The sequence below is a fragment of the Musca domestica genome, unplaced genomic scaffold (genome assembly GCF_030504385.1).
Source record: "Musca domestica strain aabys unplaced genomic scaffold, Musca_domestica.polishedcontigs.V.1.1 15, whole genome shotgun sequence".
Taxonomy (NCBI): Eukaryota; Metazoa; Arthropoda; class Insecta; order Diptera; family Muscidae; genus Musca; species Musca domestica.
The window spans coordinates 8,594,670-8,615,059 of NW_026712207.1; the positions used below are offsets into that span (position 1 = coordinate 8,594,670).

Consider the following 20,390-nt stretch of genomic DNA (forward strand, 5'->3'; position numbering starts at 1 on the left):
AAAAGTCCTGCAGACATGACATACATTTGAGTAAAATTTTATCAAACTACTTCATTTCGTTCGGAAGGTAGAGTGATTTCCACAGACGGACGGAGGGAAATCGCTAAATCGACATAGAATTGTATGCTGATCAAGAATATACAGGGTGAGATGAAAAAACTGCAAGAAATTTCAGACTGCTGTCATTTCCAAGCCACTCGTCCGACAGCTTTTAAAATTATTCCAGTGACAGCTCATTATATTGTTTACAAGCGTACAAAAGAATTTTGGTGAGAATTTTCCAGAAAAAAATTTATTCGGGATGGAATTCAAGCGTGATAGTGTGATTTCTTTATAGTTGACTTTAAAAACATTCGAAACTTTGACCGTTTGTGGGGGAGTTACCAGAAGGTCAGATTGGTCCGATCACTACCATCTTTATAACCGATCTTTTGTTGATAGAAATATAGAGATGTGCTAAGTCTGAATGGAATGAGATGTTAATTTCGCGATTTATGAGGTTCATGGATATTACATATTTTGGCCCTTTGTGTGGGAGGTACCAGAAGGAATGGACCTACGCGCTCTTTCTGTATAGCCCTTAATCATAGGGCAACACTCAGCGTCAATGAAGTCGTCTCCCTGTGATTGCTGTTTTGTCATTAATGCGTGGCACTTTCCCTTAAAAATGGGGTCCTTTTCCAACAAAATTCGCACAGTCGTCACAAAATCTGAACATATGCAAATATTTTATACAAAATATTAAATAATTATTGAAAGTTTACTTTACTAACATAAAAATTTTTTTTCATTGTTTTGCCACTCACAGGGAATGGTTTACACGAGATGTTTTCTCTAATGGTGTCGAAACTTCGCTGCTACCGACTGCCAGCAGCTGAATAAATAAAAAAGAATTAATTTTTTTCTTATGTTAGCCTTGTAATGTCAATACACACACACATTGAATATAATTAAATGTAATTTTAAAAATTGTCAAATTCTTTTGAAATTAAAATTTAAATTAACAGCTGTTGCATCTGTATTTTTCACATTTAATCAATTTGCCATACCTTTGTAATTATTCTACCATTCCGATAATATCGATAAGAAACCATCAATCGATATCCCCTTTCTAAATGAACTATCGATGCTGACATCGACTGTTTGTCACCTCTACAATAAGTAATAAGTGATTCTTTGAATTGTATTGTTGATTTCTGGGCAATAGCAACAAACGAAATCAATAAAAAAGAAAGAACATAAATATATTTATAAAAAAAGTTGATGGCTGGGTAAAAGTAATTGACAGTGAGAGGGGATGTAAATAAACGGCAAACGAGTGTGTACGTGTGTGTGTGACCTCATTACGTTTTGGTAAAAACAAATTTCTTTTTTTTGTTGTTTGCAAAAAACAGCAATTACTACCAACATAATTATGAATAATCTCGAAGAAAAAAGTAGTTTTCCAAGAAATTTGCCAGTCATAAATACAAATAATTACAATGATAATACCGAAACCGCGGATGAAAACAAAAATTCGACCAACAACGACAATGTGGGGGCAGAGGCAAAAAATTGCGAAGAAGAAATAAACAGTGAAACCGTACTGCAATGGCAAGTGTCAGATGTCATGGACTGGGCAAGAAATAACAAACTCAATCAAGATGTGATTAATCTGATTGTTTTGGAAGAAATCGATGGGGCAGTGCTATTGTGTTTAAGTGAAGAAGATGTGCGGGATTTTCGTTATCGCTTAAATTATAATCTACGTTTTGGTGAATTAAAGAAATTGTGGTGTAAAATTTATCAACTACAACAGATTTGTCATTACAATAATTACTCATATGGAGCTGGAACGGCATCCACTGCAGCAACAACAACAACCTCGATGCACATCCATAATCAACATCATCATTTGAGTGCAACAAAATCATCAAATTTAAGAAATAATCTTCGTTTGGAAGGTTCACCTTCGCATCATCAGCACCACCATAACCCTAGAAATGCGGGAGTTACATCGTTAAATGCACCACCAGCCTTTGTGCTGGCTGGTGGCGGTGGTGTTGGATGTAGTTCCGTTTATCATCATCATGGCTGTAATGGCCGAACTAATTGTAACATTCCCTGCAGTGCTTTATTGGATACATTTAATGATTGTGATAGTTGTGCACCGGAGGTATCTTCAGTTTCGGAAGGTTGTTCCGCCAACATTCCACCAGAGTTCTTCAAAACGGCTATTAGTTTAGGTAAGTTTTGTGCTTTATTTAAATTAAATATTTTTGTTATCAATTGAGTGATTGTTATAATGCAAAGGGAATGAGTCATATAGTTGAGGAATCTGCCGGTCCATAGTCCAGTTTCATACCATTTATATTCTTTTGAACGGCAACAAATCGGTTTGAGATTCTGGTTAAATTAAATGTTATGTGAGAAAGTTTATGAACCTCAGGGTGAGGTAAAAAACTGCAGCAAAGTCAAACGCCAAAATGTTTACATTTGTTTTTAAATTTTATTGAATGAAAGCAAAAAATGTCGGAAATAGCATCAAATTTTAGAATAAGTTCGGATTTGTTCGAATTGGCCACCTTTGGCACAAATTATGGCCTTCACACGGCCAATGAAACCGTCACACGCTGACCGATTGTTGCTTTGCGGTATTTTAGCCCATTCCCGGCGAAGCGCTTGCTTGAGGTGAAGGACACTTTGGTATTTTTAGTGCTTTCCAAAGTACTCCAGACACAATAGTCCAACGGATTGGTATCCGGAGATTTTGGGTGCCATTGTGCGCTGAAAATAAAGCGAGGAACCTCATTTTGTAACCATTCTTGGGTGGCGCGTGCTGAGTGCAATCGTGCTAAAGTCCTGTTGGAATGTCCAAGGTCTGCGGCCAAAATGTTTGTGTGCCCAAGGCTTTAATGCACCCTCCAGGATATTTTAGCGATAATATTCGGCATTTATTCTGATGCCACGGTCGATAAATATGAGCGGAGAGCGACCATCGGCTGTTATGGCGGCCTACAGCATTACCATGGCCGGCGCTTGAGTTCTGGTGGCCAACCGAAAGTGCACATTTTCAGCTGACCTCTTTGGCAAGTAAAGACGATAATTTTTGTTTCTGCTGGACAACGAATGTTTTCTCATCGGGGAAAACCAAATTCGGCAGTTCACCACTTTCGGTCAAGAGAAGCAACTCTTTAGCCCTTTTGAGTCTATTTTCTTTCTGATGCGGTGTAAGTTCTTGCACTTTTTGGAATTTCAGTGGCTTTACCTCGAGCTCATCTTTCAATATTTGCCGAATGGAATGTTGCGATATATTTATCTCACGAACCATTTTTCGGCCACTGCGACGTGGGTTTCGATCAAGTCGCTTCTTTACTTTTCGAAGCATTTCTGCTGATGTTGCTTTTTCCTTCCGTCCACTTCCTTGACGTCGGGTTACGCTACCAGTATCACGGTACCGAGCGATGGTACACACATTTAAATGCTGAAGTGCTCTAACGATAGCCACTTGTGTTTTTCCAGCCAAATATAAAGAAATCACACTATCACGCTTGAATTCCTTCACGAATAACTCTTTTTCTGGAAAATTCTCACCAAAATGCTTTTGTACGCTTGTAAACAATATAATGAGCTGTCACTGGAATAATTTTAAAAGCTGTCGACCGAGTGGCTTAGAAATGACAGTAGGCTGAAGTTGGTTGCAGTTTTTATTATCTCACCCTATATGCATCCATTTAGTTTTCTTTGTTTTAAAACATTCAATTAAAATGCGGAATTCATTGGAATTTTCTAATCCATTTTCTCACAATTTTAAACTCAATAGCTTCTAAACTGACTCTTTTCTGCAAGCATATATTTTATTCCAATTTTCACATCTGTTATTCAATTTCCCCATTTGAAAATAGAAACACAATCAATGAATAACAGAAATTCAAATGCAATTCCAATGAGTATGACTATTTATTTATTCATAACAAAATGAACTTATTGATAAAGGTCATTTGCATTTGTGTGTGTGTTTTTTTTTTGTTACTAAACAATAATACATAGTAGAAATGTAAAGCTAAACATACATAGCTCACATGTGCATGTACCTATGCATGTACAAATAATTGTATCGTATCGGAGAATCAATTGCGAAAGAAAACGTTTCAAAGATATTAATAGCGTCGATGGGGTATTGGTATTTTTAAAGGACAAACAAAAACATATTGTTGTCGTTGTTGTCGTAAGTTAATTTCGTTTTCAAATTGGTAAATTGGTGTCCGAAAATAAACATCAATACCTTTGGTTTACTACCAACCTACGTATTATTAAAAATCATAACTAAAGGGGATATAAATAAAATTATTTGAATGAAAAATAACGCGATGTAAATTGTCTTACAATTATTTTGTGACGTTACTAATTTTATAAATAAATACTTTTAACAGTTTCTTACCCGGCCCACACGTAAAATTTCATGGAATGCCTTATAATACATTTAAACCGAATACATTAACCCCCAGCAAAGAGAGATAAGAAGACAACAAAATTTGTTTGTCATTAATAAATTGATTGTTTTTATTATTTTGCTTTCTTTTTTGTTAACAAATAGAAAACAATAAGTTCAATTTTTCTTTGTTAGGCCAGTTTGTTGTTTCGGCTTTAGCCACAGATGGTTAATATCATATGATACGGATAGAATTATACTTTGTGAAATTAAGGGTCCAAGATTCCATATAAGTATGTTTGATTAAAATACATTTCAGAACCTTGGGAGTTACTTGATCTGCGACAGCCCATTCGATTGCTCAAATGATACTTATCATATCTCTTAAAAGAAATATACAATTTAGGCAAAATTTTCCATTTTTGAGGCACCCGATGTAAAGGTGCTGTTGCTGTTATTGCAACAACTGGAATGTTGCTGCTTCCGCTTAATACTCGATGTCGGTTAGGAGAGAAGCAAACTCCTTTTCAAGCAGCATTTTGGCAGTAACGGATGATTCATTTCAAACTTCCGTACCGCCTTAAGGTTCGCCTTGATTAGGGGTTTTCCTTCTCCGTAATTCGGAACCTCTTACAGTACCTAACTGACCGGTTGTACCCCCTTCTTGCTTTACCCTCCGTCGTGCAGAAGTTATCGCGGTTGTTTGGGTTGTTGGTGGGTTAAGTATCCTCCATATCACCTTTCACAATGACTTCCCGCATTCGAGTGTTGGCCGCATCGGTGTCTGCCGATGGATCTATTTCTTAAATTAACCTCACCTGGGCGTCGGTTTGGGAGTTATCCGTAGCTTTTTGGATTGATTCAGCTTTCTGAGGTAAGGGTATCACAGTGACGTCGAGCTCCTCATCTGAGAGATGTGAATCATTTCCAAAGCCAGGTGGAAGGCTCTTTTGGCTCTGTTTTTTTTTCAAGAAGGGCGAACAGCTGTTCACTCTGTGTTTGTATGTTCTCACATACAACGTATCGGTACGTTAACAGTGTCAAGTCCCCACCCGCAATTAAAATCAAGTCCGTGGCCATGTCCTGGGTCGATGCCTCCAACGAGGCAGTTGAAACTGTGTCTGGGTTTGGTTTTGTTGTTTTTGTTTATTGTTCTTCATAAAAGTTGTAGACTGTGGACATTGTCCCTAAGACTACAAGGTCTTAGTTTCATTCATTCGATAGTCTCTTTAAATCGTCCGGGCATTCCACAGCTATCTGTGACAATAATATAAGTAGAAACAAAGTGCTAAAGTTATGGTCCTTCATGGTTTATAGAGAGAGAGTCTGTAGATCAATAGGCCTATCAAGCAGTATTGGATAGTATTCATTTTGATGCGGTCACCGTAGTTATAGCAGAATAAAGATTGAACACCATATCGGAGATCACCCGCCTACCATCGCAGCTGAAGCCTCGACAAACGTTAGTGGTTTTTTGGCTCAATTTAGATCCTAATGGTGCAGTCGGTCAATTCTTATTTTACTTGAATTGACATCAGTGCGCAGAACACCTGCCCAGCTCAATCGCCGTATGGGCCCAACCTGTACAGGTCGCTCAATTTTTTGAAAATCAAGAGGTATGGTTACATGGAGGCTGGATTGGACCCACATTGAAAATTCACGGAAGGAGCTAAACTACACGGAGATGAGAACACAGCTGAATGTCAAGGTCAAAGGAAATTTAATACCGACCACGAACTACCCCAAGATTCTAGGGGTCACATTCGAAAGAATGTTTAAGTCGTCCGCGCAAGCCACAACTATCTGGGAAAAAATGAAAAGTAGGAACAAGGTCCTTAAGGCGCTAGCCTGCAGCACTTGGGGTGCGGACAAGGAAACCTGGTTGACATCTCATAACACGATAGATCGGTTTGTGGTCAGCTATGCGGCTCCAGTGTGGTCTGTGAATACAAGTGCTACGTAGTGGGAACAAATCCAAAACCTTGAAATACCGAAAATCAAGAGGCACCTCTATATGGGGGCAATACTTAAATATAGCTTATTTTTAATACCAACAATTTTAGAGGATCAAGCATTGTATACACTTTGTTAATTCTGCGATCTAACCTATTAATTTGAAGGTTTCATCTCAAACATCCTATGATTTATAAAAATTATATTTTCTAAAAGTAGTTTACCTTAAAGACAAGTTTACAGAAAAGACAAGGACTGAAAAGACCTAGATTAGACATACGTAACTACTTTATTTATTAAACCCACATTTTGTATTCCATTTCAGGCTACTCATTCCTCGTCACATGGATAACATCATTTGTAATGGTCATTGTACACGAACGGGTACCGGATATGAAAAAATATCCACCCTTACCCGATATATTTCTCGACAATGTACCGCACATACCGTGGGCCTTTCACATGTGTGAAATTACCGGCACTCTACTGTTTAGCATCTGGGCGTGTGTCTGTATCTTTCACAAATGTCGCATGGTAATTTTGAGGCGATTTTTTGCACTGGCTGGCACAGTGTTCCTGTTGCGTTGCGTTACAATGTTGATAACGTCTCTGAGTGTGCCCGGTACACATTTGCAGTGTAATCAAAATGATTATGCCATCGATGATACAGCGTAAGTAGATTGATTGTTTGATTTTTTGTTAAACATATCTTCAATTGAGGGAAGGAGAAATTGTAATTTTTTATTCTCAATTGCAGCTTAACTTTAACCGAAGCCCTTTCCTTGCGCATATCAAGAGCGTATACCATATGGAGCGGTTTGGGTATGTCCATACAAGGTGTTCGTACATGTGGTGATTATATGTTCAGTGGTCATACAGTGGCATTGACATTGCTGAATTTCTTCATAACTGAATGTAAGTAGGAAATGTTTATTATATTGTTTAATTTATGTTATTATAATTATTTAATACATATATGTACTACTTATGAGTTGCTTCGGATTTTGGAGGAAGGGTAACTACAGATTTTTTAGTTACCTTATTGGAAGATCTTAGAAGAAATGAGTGGGAAAGTTGAAGGTATTGAAAGTGGCTGTTCATAGCGTGTCCTATGCCCAACTAATCAAGAAAACGAAACATGGTTTCAATTAGAAAAAACTCAATAATTATTGAGTTAATTGATTCTATGCAAGTCTCTTATACAGGGTCGTCTTGTAATGTTTAGCTATGGCCGAAAGTCTATTTAAGAAAGAGGGTGTAGGATGTAATTTATTGAAAATGGAATGATATGAGGATACCTTTTAATTTCTGTCCCAATTTCACACAAAATCGGTGTACAGGATGAGATGAAAAAACTGCAACCAACTTCAGACTACTTTCATTTCTAAGCCACTAGTCCGACAGCTGTTAAAAGGATTTCAGTGACAGCTCATTATAATGTTTACAAGCGTCAAAAGGATTTTTGGTGAGAATCTTCTAGAAAAAAAGTTCTTCGTGATGGAATTCATGCGTGATATGCTTTCTTTAAATTTGGCTGGAAGACCACAAATGGCTATCGTTAGAGCACTCCAGCATTTAAATGTGAATAAATCTTTTGAGTCTCGTACCATCGCTTGTTACCGTCATATTTGGTAGCGTAGCCCGACGTTAAGGAAGTGGACGGAAGAAAACAGCAACATCAGCAGAAATGGTTCGAAAAGTAAGAAAGCGACGACGATCAAAACCCGCGTCGCAGTGGCCGAAAAATGGCTCGTGAGCTGAAAATTCGTTAAATATTGAAAGACGAGCTCGGGGGTAAAGCCATTTAAATTCCAAAAAGTGCAAGAACTTACAGGATTCGACGGACCCATGTTTTGTTATGCGACTTTTGTGCGGTGGAGCGCCGTCTTGTTGAAACCAGAACTGCCTCATACGCTTTCGACGAATAATTGGCATCACAAAATTGGTCATCATGTCGCGATAACGCTCCTGATCGATGGTAACAGCATGGCCATTTTCATTTTGGAAGAAAAAAGGGCCCAATGACCGTTTTCGCACTAACGCCGCACCAAACTGTGACTTTTTCGTCATGAAGAGACACTTCTTGAATCTTCTGAGGATTTTCAGTGGCGTAAAAACAGCAATTTTGCTTATTTACGGTCCCTTAGAAGGCGAACTTCTCACATTTTTTAATGTTTTAAAAGCTCGTTGAGTTTTCACAATTGACTTCTTCTGTTGAATGTAAATTTCAACTATTTCAGAGCGCTCGCGTGGCTTGTATTGGTTCATGGTAAAAATCTGCTTGGACTGACGCTTCAAACGCGGTATGTCATTAAGCGATGTGACATCTCTGTCAAAAGTTATGAGTTGCTTCTCTTGGCAGAAAGTGGTGAACTGTCGAATTTAGTTTTCTTCGATGAGAAAACATTAAATATTGAAAGATGAGCTCGGGGTAAAGTCATTGAAATTCCAAAAAGTGCAAGAACTTACACCGCAACATAAAGAAAATAAACTCAGAAGAGCTAAAGAGTTGCTTCTCTTGGCCGAAAGTGGTGAACTGCCGAATTTGGCTTTCTCCGTGTCCGATGAAAAAACATTCGTTGTCCAGCAGTTTGTAAACAAACAAAATGATCGTGTTTACTTGCCAAAGAGGTCAGCTGAAAATGTGCACCTTCGGTTGGCCACCAGAGCTCAAGCGCCGGCCATGGTGATGGTGTGGGTCGTCATAACAGCCGATGTTCGCTCTCCGCTCATATTAATCGAACGTGACATCAGAATAAATTCCGAATATTATCGCCAAAATATTCTGGAGAGCTTATTAAAGCTTTGGGCACGGAAACATTTTGGCCGCAGACCTGGGATATTCCAACAGGACCCACCACCATCGCAATCAGCACGCGCCACCCAAGAATGTTTACAAAATGAGGTTCCTCGCTTCATTTCCAGCGCACAATGGCCACCAAAATCTCCGAATACCAATCCGTTGGACTATTGTGTCTGAAGAATATTGGAAAGCAAGGTTTGCACTAAAAAATACCAAAGTGTATATATTATGGCGTTTGATTTTGTTACAGTTTTTTATCTCACCCTGTTTTTATTCTTGATCAGCGTAAAATTCTATGTCGATTTAGCGATGTCCGTCCGTCTGTGGAAATCACTCTAGCTTCCGAACGAAATAAAGTAGGTTGATAAAATTTTATTTAAATGTATATTATGTCTGCAGGACTTTTGGTATTGAAAATGGGCCATGTAGGTCCACGTCTTCGTATAGCGCCCATATAACGGCATTTCCCGATATTCGGTTTTCTGATGATTTTAGCGACATTATTCATCGGAACTGTTTTAAATTCGGTATTTGAAGTTCGTAATGGATATTTCAGCCCATGATAGAATATTTTATTTTCAAGTCCACGCCTTCCTATAGCCCCCATATAACGGAACCTCCCGATATTCTGTATTTTGATGATTTTAGCGACGTTATTTACCGGAATTGTTTCAAATTTTGTATTTGAAGTTATTAATGGATACTACAGCCGGTGACAGAAAATTGTCTGTGCAGGTCCACGTCTTCGTATAGCCCCCATATAACGTCACCCCCCGATTTTTGGTTTTCTGAAACCCCTTTCTTTCGTAAGTTGGAATGGGCTTATATTTAAAAAAAGAATGGTCCTAAGGATACTGTGTTTTCACATCAGCCCACCATGGATTCTTGTTAAGAACTATCTGCTCTTTCCTCCATTTAAGGTAATATTCTTCTAATTTATGCATCTCCTTTCTTTATTTCTTCCTCTCGAAACAGACACACCGCGTAACCTCTACTTCTTGCACACCCTTAGCTGGCTCTTAAATATGTTTGGCATATTCTTCATTTTGGCTGCCCACGAGCATTATTCGATCGATGTATTTGTGGCCTTCTATATAACTTCACGTCTCTTCCTCTACTATCATACGCTGGCCAATAATCAGGCACTGATGCAACGTGACTCGAATCGTACTCGCATTTGGTTTCCCATGTTTAGTTATTTCGAGAGTTCCGTTGATGGTATTATACCGAATGAATTCGATTCATGCTCGGAGATTATGGATAAATTGTTACATTTATTGATCGAAATCAAGGATAATGTAATGTTGACAACACATCGACTATGGGTGGAGACACCCTATCTGAATATATCATCGAGAAATGTGCTATTTGTACCGAGGATAATGTTAACCGCAAAGCAACGTAATGCCGCAACATCGACTACGATAACAGCATCGAATACCCCAACAGCAATGCCTTCCTCGCCGCGAGCGACCGAATTTTGCCAAAAACCTTATGAGGAGGATGGGGGTGAGTTAATGAAAAAGAGTTTTCCCAGCGTCCCAAGGACCAGTGATGATGTAAAAGTTAAAAAGGTATCCATGGCTGAAGTGTCGTCTGCTAAGAAGCAGACAAACGAACAAACCCCCCAAACTCCTCTCACCAATAATAATAACAACAACAATAGAAACGTTGGTGGCAAAACCATAAAACTATCATAAGGGTTATTTTGTGGTTTTTGATCCCTACTTCGCTCGCTAACACCGTTGTCCATGCTGAAACATAACTTCATTTTTAAATGTTTTTCTTTTCTTTCATTTCTTCATTTGTTTTGTTGTAAATACACATATAGCAAAATATGCGCAAAAATATCAAAATATTTATAAGTATTATAGATTAATTTTAAACTCTCTCCCACTCTCTGTCTATCCCCTTTGTATTCCGGGCTAGTTTGATTGTTAACATTCCAAGCAGTGGTCTTGTTTTCCTGTCCTCTTTCGTGCCTTTGTCCAGGAATGGTAGAAATCAGTGCCATGAATGAAAGATTTTGAAAAGGTGTTTTCTTAGAGATGCCCATCTTTTTAAGGTATTTGGAGTTGAACGATTTTATAATGGACTTTTATAGATATCGGACCACCAATTCATTAATCTTTTAGAAATATTTCTTCTTGAAAAACAATTCTTGAAATGTGTTTCATAGGTCTTCCATCAAAGGAACTTGTTTGGAGGTTATATAAACCTGCTGTAGATAGTAGAACTTCTAAAGAAAAAGTAACTTCTAAAATTGTATAAGAAACGAAAATAATATTTCAGGTAGATAGAGGTCCTTCAGAGGAGATTTTGTCCTTAACATTTTTTAGCATAGTCGACCAATAGAACATCTGCTATAGATAGTAGAACTTCTAAATTTGTATAAGAAACGAAAACGTTTTTTCAGGTAGATAGAGGTCCTTAAGGGGGGTATCTGTTCTTAAAATTTAAACATTTTCGATCATTGGAACGCTTTTAAAGTTCTTGGTTTATAGAAGACATTTAGGTCTTTAGTCCATAAAAGGCTATTAAAAAATCGTTGAATTATGGAAGCCTTTTGGACCTTTTATATATTTTTTTATAGGTCTAACGAAGTCCATGTGACCTCTATAGCCTCTCCTTTTCTACTTGTAACGGGTTTTCTACAAACTTCCAATGGATCAACTTTTTGTTAAATCGATCCCCATAAGGAAATCTGCTATAGGTAGAACTTCTATAGATAAAGCACCTTCTAAATTTGTATAAGAAACAAAAATAGTTTTCAGGTACAGATTCTGGCATTAATTTTTTTAAGATAATAGACCAGTAGAGCGTTTTTCAAGTTCCTGATTTATAGAAGACATTTCAAAGGTCTTCAGTCCACAAAAGGCTATTCAAAGATCCTTGAATAAAAAAAGCTTTGAAAATATATTTTAGTTCTTTTATAAGTCTAACGAAATCTATGGGACCATTCACACATCTAATTCTACAAGGGTTTCTACAAGCTTCCAATGCATCAACTTTTGGGTAAATCAGTTTCCTTTAGGAAATCTGCCATAGATAGAAAGCTGCTATAGGTAGGACTTCTAAAGATAAAGCACCTTCTAAAATTATATAAGAAATGAACATAATTTTCAGCTAGATACAGATCCTTAAGAGGGGATTCTGTCCTTAAATATTTTAAGCATAATCGACCAATAGAACGTTTTTAAAATTCCTGATTTATAGAAGTCATTTCAAAGGTCTTTAGTCCATAAAAAAGCTATTCAAAGATCTTTGAATTATGGAAGCCCTTTAAAATATATGTTGGAACGTTTATAGGTCTAACGAAGTAAATGGGACCTCTATAGCCTTCCTTCACCTACTTGTAATGTGGTTTCCAGAAGCTCACAGTGAATCAACTTTTGGGTCAATCGGTTTCCTTTAGGTAATCTGTTATAGGTAGAACTTCTAAACATTTGTAGAAGAAACGAAAATATTTTACAGGTAGATAGAGGTCCTTAAGAGGGGATTCCATCATTTTTAAGAATAGTCGACCAATGGAACGTTTTTAAAGTTCCTGACTTGTAGATGAAGATTGAAGATCTTTAGTCCATAAAAGGCTATTCAAGGATCGTTGAATTATGGAAGCCTTTTAAAATATATTTTAAGATCTTTTATAAGTCTAACTAAGGCCATCCGGCCTCTATAACCTTCCCTCTTTTACTTGTAATGGGTTTTCCACAAACTTCCGATGAATCATCTTTTGAATAAATCTATTCCCATTAGTACTGCTGTTCCATTCCTGACTTAGGTGTCTTCTACACGAAAGAGTTTTGATGTTTCGGCTTAAGTTGAGTTTGGGGGGATGTACTCGGATTGACCGGTAATTTTTATCACATGTAGGCATCTTCAACCTTATTACAACAAAGTATATTCTTGGTGGGGAAAATGCCCGGTGTATTCGGTATTCGGTGTTGAACATACCCCAGAGGAGAAAATCTCAAGCCCTGGCCGAAAGCCGGCAACTTAAAAGAAGCTATAAAGGTTGAATACACAATTGTGGAGAATATTTAAATTGCATGAATATTATCATTAATATCTCCGGAATTATAAGAGATATCAAAACATTTAGCTCAATTTTGGAAAGCCAAGAATGTAGGCCATAATATAGTGTGCTGATCATGATACCTTATAATGGATCCATTTTCGAGTTTTTAATAGTTTTTCGAAAGTAATTTAATTCCTTGTACTACTCCGGAACCGGTTCAAAAAAAATATATTTATTATCACTTGTTTGATAGGTATTTCGATAAGCTTTTTAATCTTCGTAATTTTATACATATTTGTAGAACCGGATAAAAACGGAATTTTGTATCCGAACTTTCGGTTCGAATAACCGGGTATTTTCCCCACGAAAAAATAACTTTGCCGTAATCAGGTTGAAGGTTAGAAAAAATTGAAAATGATCCGAGCATAGCCCCTAAACTCAACTTGCTCCAATGTTTCCAATAGCCAAATAAAACCACGACTTAAGAAAAAATCTAGCCCGTTTCTTCTTCTTTTTTCTTAAAGATAATTTTGACTGATTGTTTTAAACATTTCGAAATGTACAAAATTTTGTGTTTTGTAAAATATAGTAAAAAAAAACTATTATTTTTGCTACAAAAAAGGGGGTTAAATTTGGAACTTTAAAAAATTCTGATAAACATAACCTCAATTTGGATTAAAAATTTCCCTGTGTAATTCATTCTTTGTAGCCACACATTATCATTTCCCCAAGTATTGTTAAATTAGGTAGATAAAAGAACAAAATTTAAACATTTTGAATTACATATTTATAATCATTCACACGCACATCAAAAAATCAAAATCAAAATATTATTAAAAAAATTAGTTAATTAAATGCAAACAAAATATATTTATTAAAGAAAATACCACCATTCCTCTTTTTCCAAATTTCTTGGGAGTACTAATACACAAACTCCTCCTTGAATTATACGAACTTTTCGAACTGGCGAAAAAAAAACAACTTTAAATTTAATTTTGAATACAACTAACTCTTAGCTAAAATGGAATTAACAAAACGTATATTAAATAAAATATATATTTACATATGAACGTATTCACTATATAGTATGTAGTCTAGGCTCTATTCTCTTAGTTATTAAGCAAGATATATATATTTGAATTATACTTTAAACGTCTTTTTCCTTTTTGCTCTGGAAGTAAATTAAAAAAAATAAAATCTCATTTTTTTTTGTTTCGATGAAAATATATAATTAAAAGAAAAATATTTTTTCATAAATAAAAATGCATGAATTAAATGAATTTTGTTGTGGATTTATTGGGGCCAACATAACAGGGTTATTTGCTGTGGGGCCAATGATTTGATATTCTACAACCCTACAGGGTGAAATGAAAAAACCTCAAGCAACTTCAAACTGCTGTCATTTTCAAGCCACTCGTCCGACAGCTGTTAAAATTATTCCAGTGATACAAAAGCATTTTGGTGAGACTTTTCCAGAAAAAAACAGTTATTCGTGAAGGAATTCAAGCGTGATAGGGTGTTTAGAGCACTCCAGCATTTAAATGTGAATAAATCTTTTGTGTCTCGTACCGTCGCTCGTTACCGTAATACTGGTAGCGTAGTCCGACGTCAAGGAAGTGGATGGAAGAAAACAGCAGCATCAACAGAAATGGTTCGAAAAGTAAAGAAGCGACTTGATCGAAACCCGCGACGCAGGGGCTAAAAAATGGTTCGTGAGCTGAACATATCGCAATATTCCATTCGGCAAAGATTGAAAAATGAGCTCGGGTTAAAGCCATTGCAATTCCAAAAAGTGCAAGAACTCACACCGCCACAGAAAGAAAATAGTCTCAAAAGAGCTAAAGAGTTGCTTCGCTTGGCCGAAATTGGTGAACTGCCGAATTTCGTTTTCTCCGGCTCCGATAAGAAAACATCCGTTGTCCAGCACTTTGTAAACAAACAAAATGATCGCATTTATTTTTGGCCACCAGAACTTAAGCCTCAAGCCGACCATGGTGATGGTGTGGGCCGCCATTACAGCCAATGGCCGCTCTCCGCTCGTATTAATCGACATCATCATCAATGACGAATATTATAAGAATAAATGACGAATATTATTGCGAAGATATTCTGGAGGTTGTAACCAAGAATGGTTCCAGCGCAAAATGGCCACCAAAATCTCCGGATACCAATCCGTTGGACTATTGTGTCTGGTGTATTTTAGAAAGCAAGTTTGGCACTAAAAAATACCAAAGTGTCGATCACCTCAAGAAAGCGCTTCGCCGGGAATGGTCCAAAATACCGACCGCAGAGCAACATTTGGGCAGCGTTTGACGGTTTCGTTGGCCGTTTGAACCGCAAACCGAGGAGCTCTTATGGGCACGGTTATGTAACACCGCAGAGTTAGGGGATCTCCACCTTTTAGGGGTATATCTATCTATACCTATGGCTCTAAGATGGGAAGTGGAACGGGTGCAGGTGTTTTCTGTGAAAGCCTAAATATTCGGAACTCATTTAAAATCAATAAAGACTGTTGCGTATTCCAAGCAGAAATCTGTGCTCTCAGGAAAGCCGTCGAATTGCTGATGAATCGAACAGTTGAAATGAACCGGTGACTATAAATGCCGATAGTCAAGCGACTCTAAAAGCGCTAAATTCATCCACCATCCAATCAATAGTAGTCTTGGAGTGCAGAATTACTCTAGAAAAAGTGAAGTGCTTTATTAAGCTTTGCTGGGTTCATGGTCACAGTAACATCTCTGACAATGAAGCTGCAGATGAATTGGCAAGAAGTGGCTCCGAGTAAACTGTTGTAAAGATTGAGAGCTCGGTGAAGCCGAAGCCCTTGTGCCACTTCTTCCAGATAATACATAAACATTATTCTGGATAATTTCAGCATAACTTGCAAAATGCAAGAAGCTGTATTGCTCTCCGAAGGGAGATCTCTATCACTCACATCCATGGCGAAATCTGACCTAAAACTTGTAGTAGGCTTAATCACAGGTCACTGTAATATTAGGACCATGACTTCTAAGTGGCTTTGTCAGGACGAGGAAGAGATAGAAACTGCGGAACACTTACTCTGTCCAACACTAGAGCCAGATAGAGGCGCACGGCTGATCTGTCTTCACTCTCGAATACTGAGGGCCGCCAGTAGTTCGTCTCGTCGAAACCAAGGATCACAGGCACTCGGATATTTTATCCGAGATTTTTCCCCTCGAAACTGCTGGGTTGTACGCGGCTGCTTATTTAATTCACAGCTACCCAACATATCTATTGGGCATTCTACTATCCGCAACCTGTGGATGAGTCCGGTATCACTCATCTATACTTCCGCGAACGGAGGTTCTTATAAAATATCAAAGGTTTAGATTTTTCAACCGCCTAATAAAAATGTTGCATCTTTTGGTGCACCTTTCAACTGCATCCCCGATTTTACCACCATTCTGAGCGGATAGTGTACCTCATTCAACATTTCAAAGTTCTAACTATTACCGCTAGCCTCCATTTTTCGTACCCTGAAACTTCGAATTTCCAAAAATTCCCTCTGCACCCGTGTAAAATTTGCTGATTTTATTTCCAGTTGTTTTGGCTGAACATTGACAAATATTAGGTCAGTCCAGCGCAACCTTGCTCACAATATATGTTTTAGTAGGGGTGAAAGACTCTGTTGACCTTCCAGATCAATGGCAAATGATATTTGAGAGAGAATACGTGTGATTTGTTGATACATTTCCTTTGACACTACAGATCTCACCTTTGGTCTTCATCGCCCACGAATCGATGAAAAGAAAAACACTTTAAGAATGTAATTTTTTCCAAATCAAGTTTTTTCAATTTATTGCTTTCTTTCATTTAAAATCATAAATATTGCTTATAAATAATTGATTTCAATTAAATTCCTGCATTTACTTTTTTTCTCAATATACCCTAGAAAATCCTATGCTAAAAAATATAAATAATTTAACCTATTATAAATAAATACTTTCGATTATTTTATTGTGGTTAGGTAGTAGTTAGGGGTATGGATAAATGGATGATGAGGAAAAATGTAATGAATCTCTGAATGTTATTTACACAAATTTAAATCCTAAATGGAAAATTTTAAATGTTAGATGATTTGGTGCGGAATATCTAAAAATCTATTTACAAATAATATTGGCATTATATTGTAAAAAAATAAATAATTCTTACAATTTATATACAAACATAATTCTAATGATGAAGATAGTTAGATGATGAGGATGATGATGGGTGTCATTATGGATGAGCATGAGTTATTTTGTTGTTGCTGATGAGTTAATACAATGTCATTGTTTTCGTAATTCCTTTGAATGTTGTCATCTAAAACTAATGCCACATTTTTTACTAATCTGTGGCGTGTGTATGGAGGCTATGGACAGCAGCAATGGTACATCATTTTCGGATAGATTTAAAGCTGTCGTCACAGCACTCAATGAACAAAAATCAGTTTCCAACAGAAAGGCGGCCAAGGTTTCTGAATGTAAATAGATTTCCTGAAGTTTTGATTCCATGAAGGCGAGACACTGAAATTTCAAAACAAACAAATATTCAATTATAAAAATATTCCAAAAATAGGGGAAAAAGTGAGAACCCACCTCATAGGCCGATATGCCGGCACTGTTCATAATTTGCACCGTTTCCAGCATTGAGGAAACCAGCTGGGACATACCCACAGGAGCGCTTTGTCCTCCGGCATATGGAAAATGTTGTGACTGAGAGGAGATTAGTTTTACATCCCATTTCTCCATGTCGGCAATGATGGCAATGTTTTCGGCAGGCAGTGAGATTAGAGAAGCGGAATGAGCGGCCAGCGCTAGATCTTCTCGTAAATTCATTTCCCATTTGGAGGGAGAGGCATAGGTACCCTAAAATGAAAAAAAGGATTAATAAAACATTTCTTTTCCACTGCTTGTTATGCATCCTACCTGCAACACCATATCCGGCACATAATGATCATTGACATTCAGAAACAATGAAGGTATAAAGCCCACTGGCAATTTCATGTCTCCGCCACTTAGTTCCTCCTCCTGTGGTATATCCTTGACAGCTGGTATGGGCATTTGTAGCAAATGCATTGCCTCATTGGCGGCAGCACATTTGGCCGCAACCGATGACATGGAGCCTCGCTGCGAAGAACATTTCTTTTGATTGCTATTAAAGAAAGCCTTACGCGGAGCCTCTGAGGTGGGAGTTAACAATTCTCTCATCTCAACGTCATTGGAGGAGGTTGCCACCACATCACCGCCATTGTTTCCCTGCTCGTTGCTGGATATCAGTGTTTGTACCGAGGCCTGTGAACTGACTGTGGTCAGGGCTGGTGTTGAGGGACTTGTCTGTTTGTTTTTATTAACAAAACAATGGACCTCATCCGTTTCGAATTCCAACTCAGTGGCATTAGAAGGTGTCTGATAGGCATTCAATAAATCCTGACAGACAATACAATTCGGTGTGGTATTAGTAGTGGCTGTTTGCTTGCTCTGGGGGAATGTACTGGTAAGGCTTGAATTATTGCCCGCTGAACTGCTATTTTGGGCCTCCAATTTCGAACACTTGTCCATCAGCAAATCATAATTGTTAATGAGCAGATTTTTACTCTTCATATAATTCTTAACAATCTGTGGATATTGTTCAAAATTAAATTTAACTCCCGAATGTTTTTTCAGTTGCTGGGAACCGGTGTTGGTGGTGTTCGAAGCATCTGTCAGGGGATGGTGTAAACGTTGATGGAGAGCACAAAGCATGTGTTCAGAAGATTTCTGTTGCGTAGAATCGCCAGACATTTTTGAATCAATCACATCCCCACTCAAATCTTCGGTACTACGTTTTATGTTGACCAATGGCTCATTGTCGCCCAGTACAAAGACCACCCCACTGCCGCTTTCTTCTTTGTTGCGTGTAATACCATGCTCCCGCTCGATGAGTTTGTGGCATAAATCAAAGTGCATTTGTTCCTCAAGGCTGACATTTTCCTTAACCGGCTCCACACCCCAGGTCATGGGGCAATCACTTTTACCAATACTATTTTGGGTTATGAGATACGATAGCGATACATGTTGTGTGGCCGAATTGCTCTGTTTTCCCTTATCATCTGAGACCGCCGTGCCACTGCTCATGCACTGTTGTATTTTGTTGACATCATTTAAACTGAGACCTTCCTTGACCTCTGCCGCTGTCATGCTCCAAAAGAAGGGTCGTTTCTTACGATGTTCTTTGCCTCCGAATGCTTTATTATTGTTCGTCTTTTCTACGGCCGGCAGAGTTTCAATTTCTATGGCCTCCAGTACACCTTCCTCAGCACTGGCTATACAATAGCTACTGGGATCCTCAACAATTAATTCCACATTTTCTGGGGTGGTCAGTGTCAAACGTATTCTACCATCTGCTGCCTTATTATTGGCCAACTCCTTTTGTTTGGCCTTCGAATACTGGGCCACAGAGTTCCTCTCAATACCAGTATCCATCAGATAGTTACCAATACGCAACTCCTGCTGAACAAAACGGGAATCTCTAAATGCCAAGACAGTGGGAATTTCATTCATTTTATAGGTGCGTATGGCTTCATCCGTCAAGTGGTCAGTTTCATCTTCGTATTCTTCGTCCCTTTCACACAAGCTGGCATAGCTGTTGTCATCTAGTCTTCCCCCACTCCCACCAATGTCATGTAAACTGAGATTCTGTTTACATGTTTGAGATCTCGTCAAACCGCTTTTCGTACCACCGCCACCACCATTGTTTGGTATGCCGGAAAAAGCCCTGCTGCCATCATTGCTCCCCATCCTCTTACCACTGCCATAGAGCGTTGATTTCTTAAAAGTTTCATTTTTGGTTTGGGCCACAATATTATTTATGGTGTCCTTGTTGAAATCTTCCTTTTTGGCAGAACGCCTCACCTCGCCGCAGCGTATGAAATATGTCAGGACATTTAAAAGTCTTTCTACGGACAGCTTTTCCGTGCCGTATATCACTGTCCTGGCCAGTTTCGGAGGCAGACCAATGGCGCCAAATAAATCACCCATTTGGGCCCACAGGGCATTGTAGGGATGCTTTTGCGAGACCTGTAACAGCTTGGCACGCTGCTCAACAGCTGCCGTTGATGATGTGGAACTAAATGGTGACACTGTGGGAACCCAGCCCAGGTGATGAGTCAAAATTGCCGTCAACATGGTGCTTATAAAACTGCAAGGAGAGAAGAAATCAGAAAA

At 38.1% G+C, this 20,390-nt stretch overlaps 2 protein-coding genes across 3 annotated transcripts in view; one reads left to right on the forward strand and one right to left on the reverse strand.

Moving 5' to 3' along the window:
• Positions 1-1,151: 1,151 nt before the first annotated feature.
• On the forward strand, positions 1,152-14,465 carry LOC101891709 (ceramide phosphoethanolamine synthase). Its single transcript, XM_005185593.4, has 4 exons — positions 1,152-2,225; positions 6,690-7,035; positions 7,122-7,279; positions 10,143-14,465. The coding sequence occupies exons 1-4, from the start codon at positions 1,415-1,417 to the stop codon at positions 10,865-10,867; spliced, it is 2,040 nt and encodes a 679-aa protein (XP_005185650.2). The 5' UTR covers positions 1,152-1,414; the 3' UTR covers positions 10,868-14,465.
• Positions 14,466-16,997: 2,532 nt separating this feature from the next.
• LOC101891296 (uncharacterized) overlaps positions 16,998-20,390 on the reverse strand; it is a 47,409-nt gene continuing 44,016 nt past the window's right edge. Inside the window, exons 5-7 of one of the 2 annotated variants that reach the window (XM_059119631.1) lie at positions 18,114-20,364; positions 17,784-18,053; positions 16,998-17,711 (exon numbers count right to left, since the gene is read on the reverse strand). In XM_059119631.1, the coding sequence (XP_058975614.1) occupies positions 17,505-17,711; positions 17,784-18,053; positions 18,114-20,364 (2,728 nt within the window). In that variant the 3' untranslated portion in view covers positions 16,998-17,504. The remainder of the gene's footprint in view (positions 17,712-17,783; positions 18,054-18,113; positions 20,365-20,390) is intronic. The other variant, XM_005185592.4, reaches the window with a different exon arrangement.

Coding starts and splice junctions, on each gene's coding strand:
- LOC101891709 (XM_005185593.4), top strand. CDS start 1,415: ATGAATAATCTCGAAGAAAAAAGTAGTTTTCCAAGAAATTTGCCAGTC. Junction 2,226..6,689: donor CAAAACGGCTATTAGTTTAG/GTAAGTTTTGTG, acceptor ATTCCATTTCAG/GCTACTCATTCCTCGTCACA. Junction 7,036..7,121: donor TATGCCATCGATGATACAGC/GTAAGTAGATTG, acceptor TCTCAATTGCAG/CTTAACTTTAACCGAAGCCC.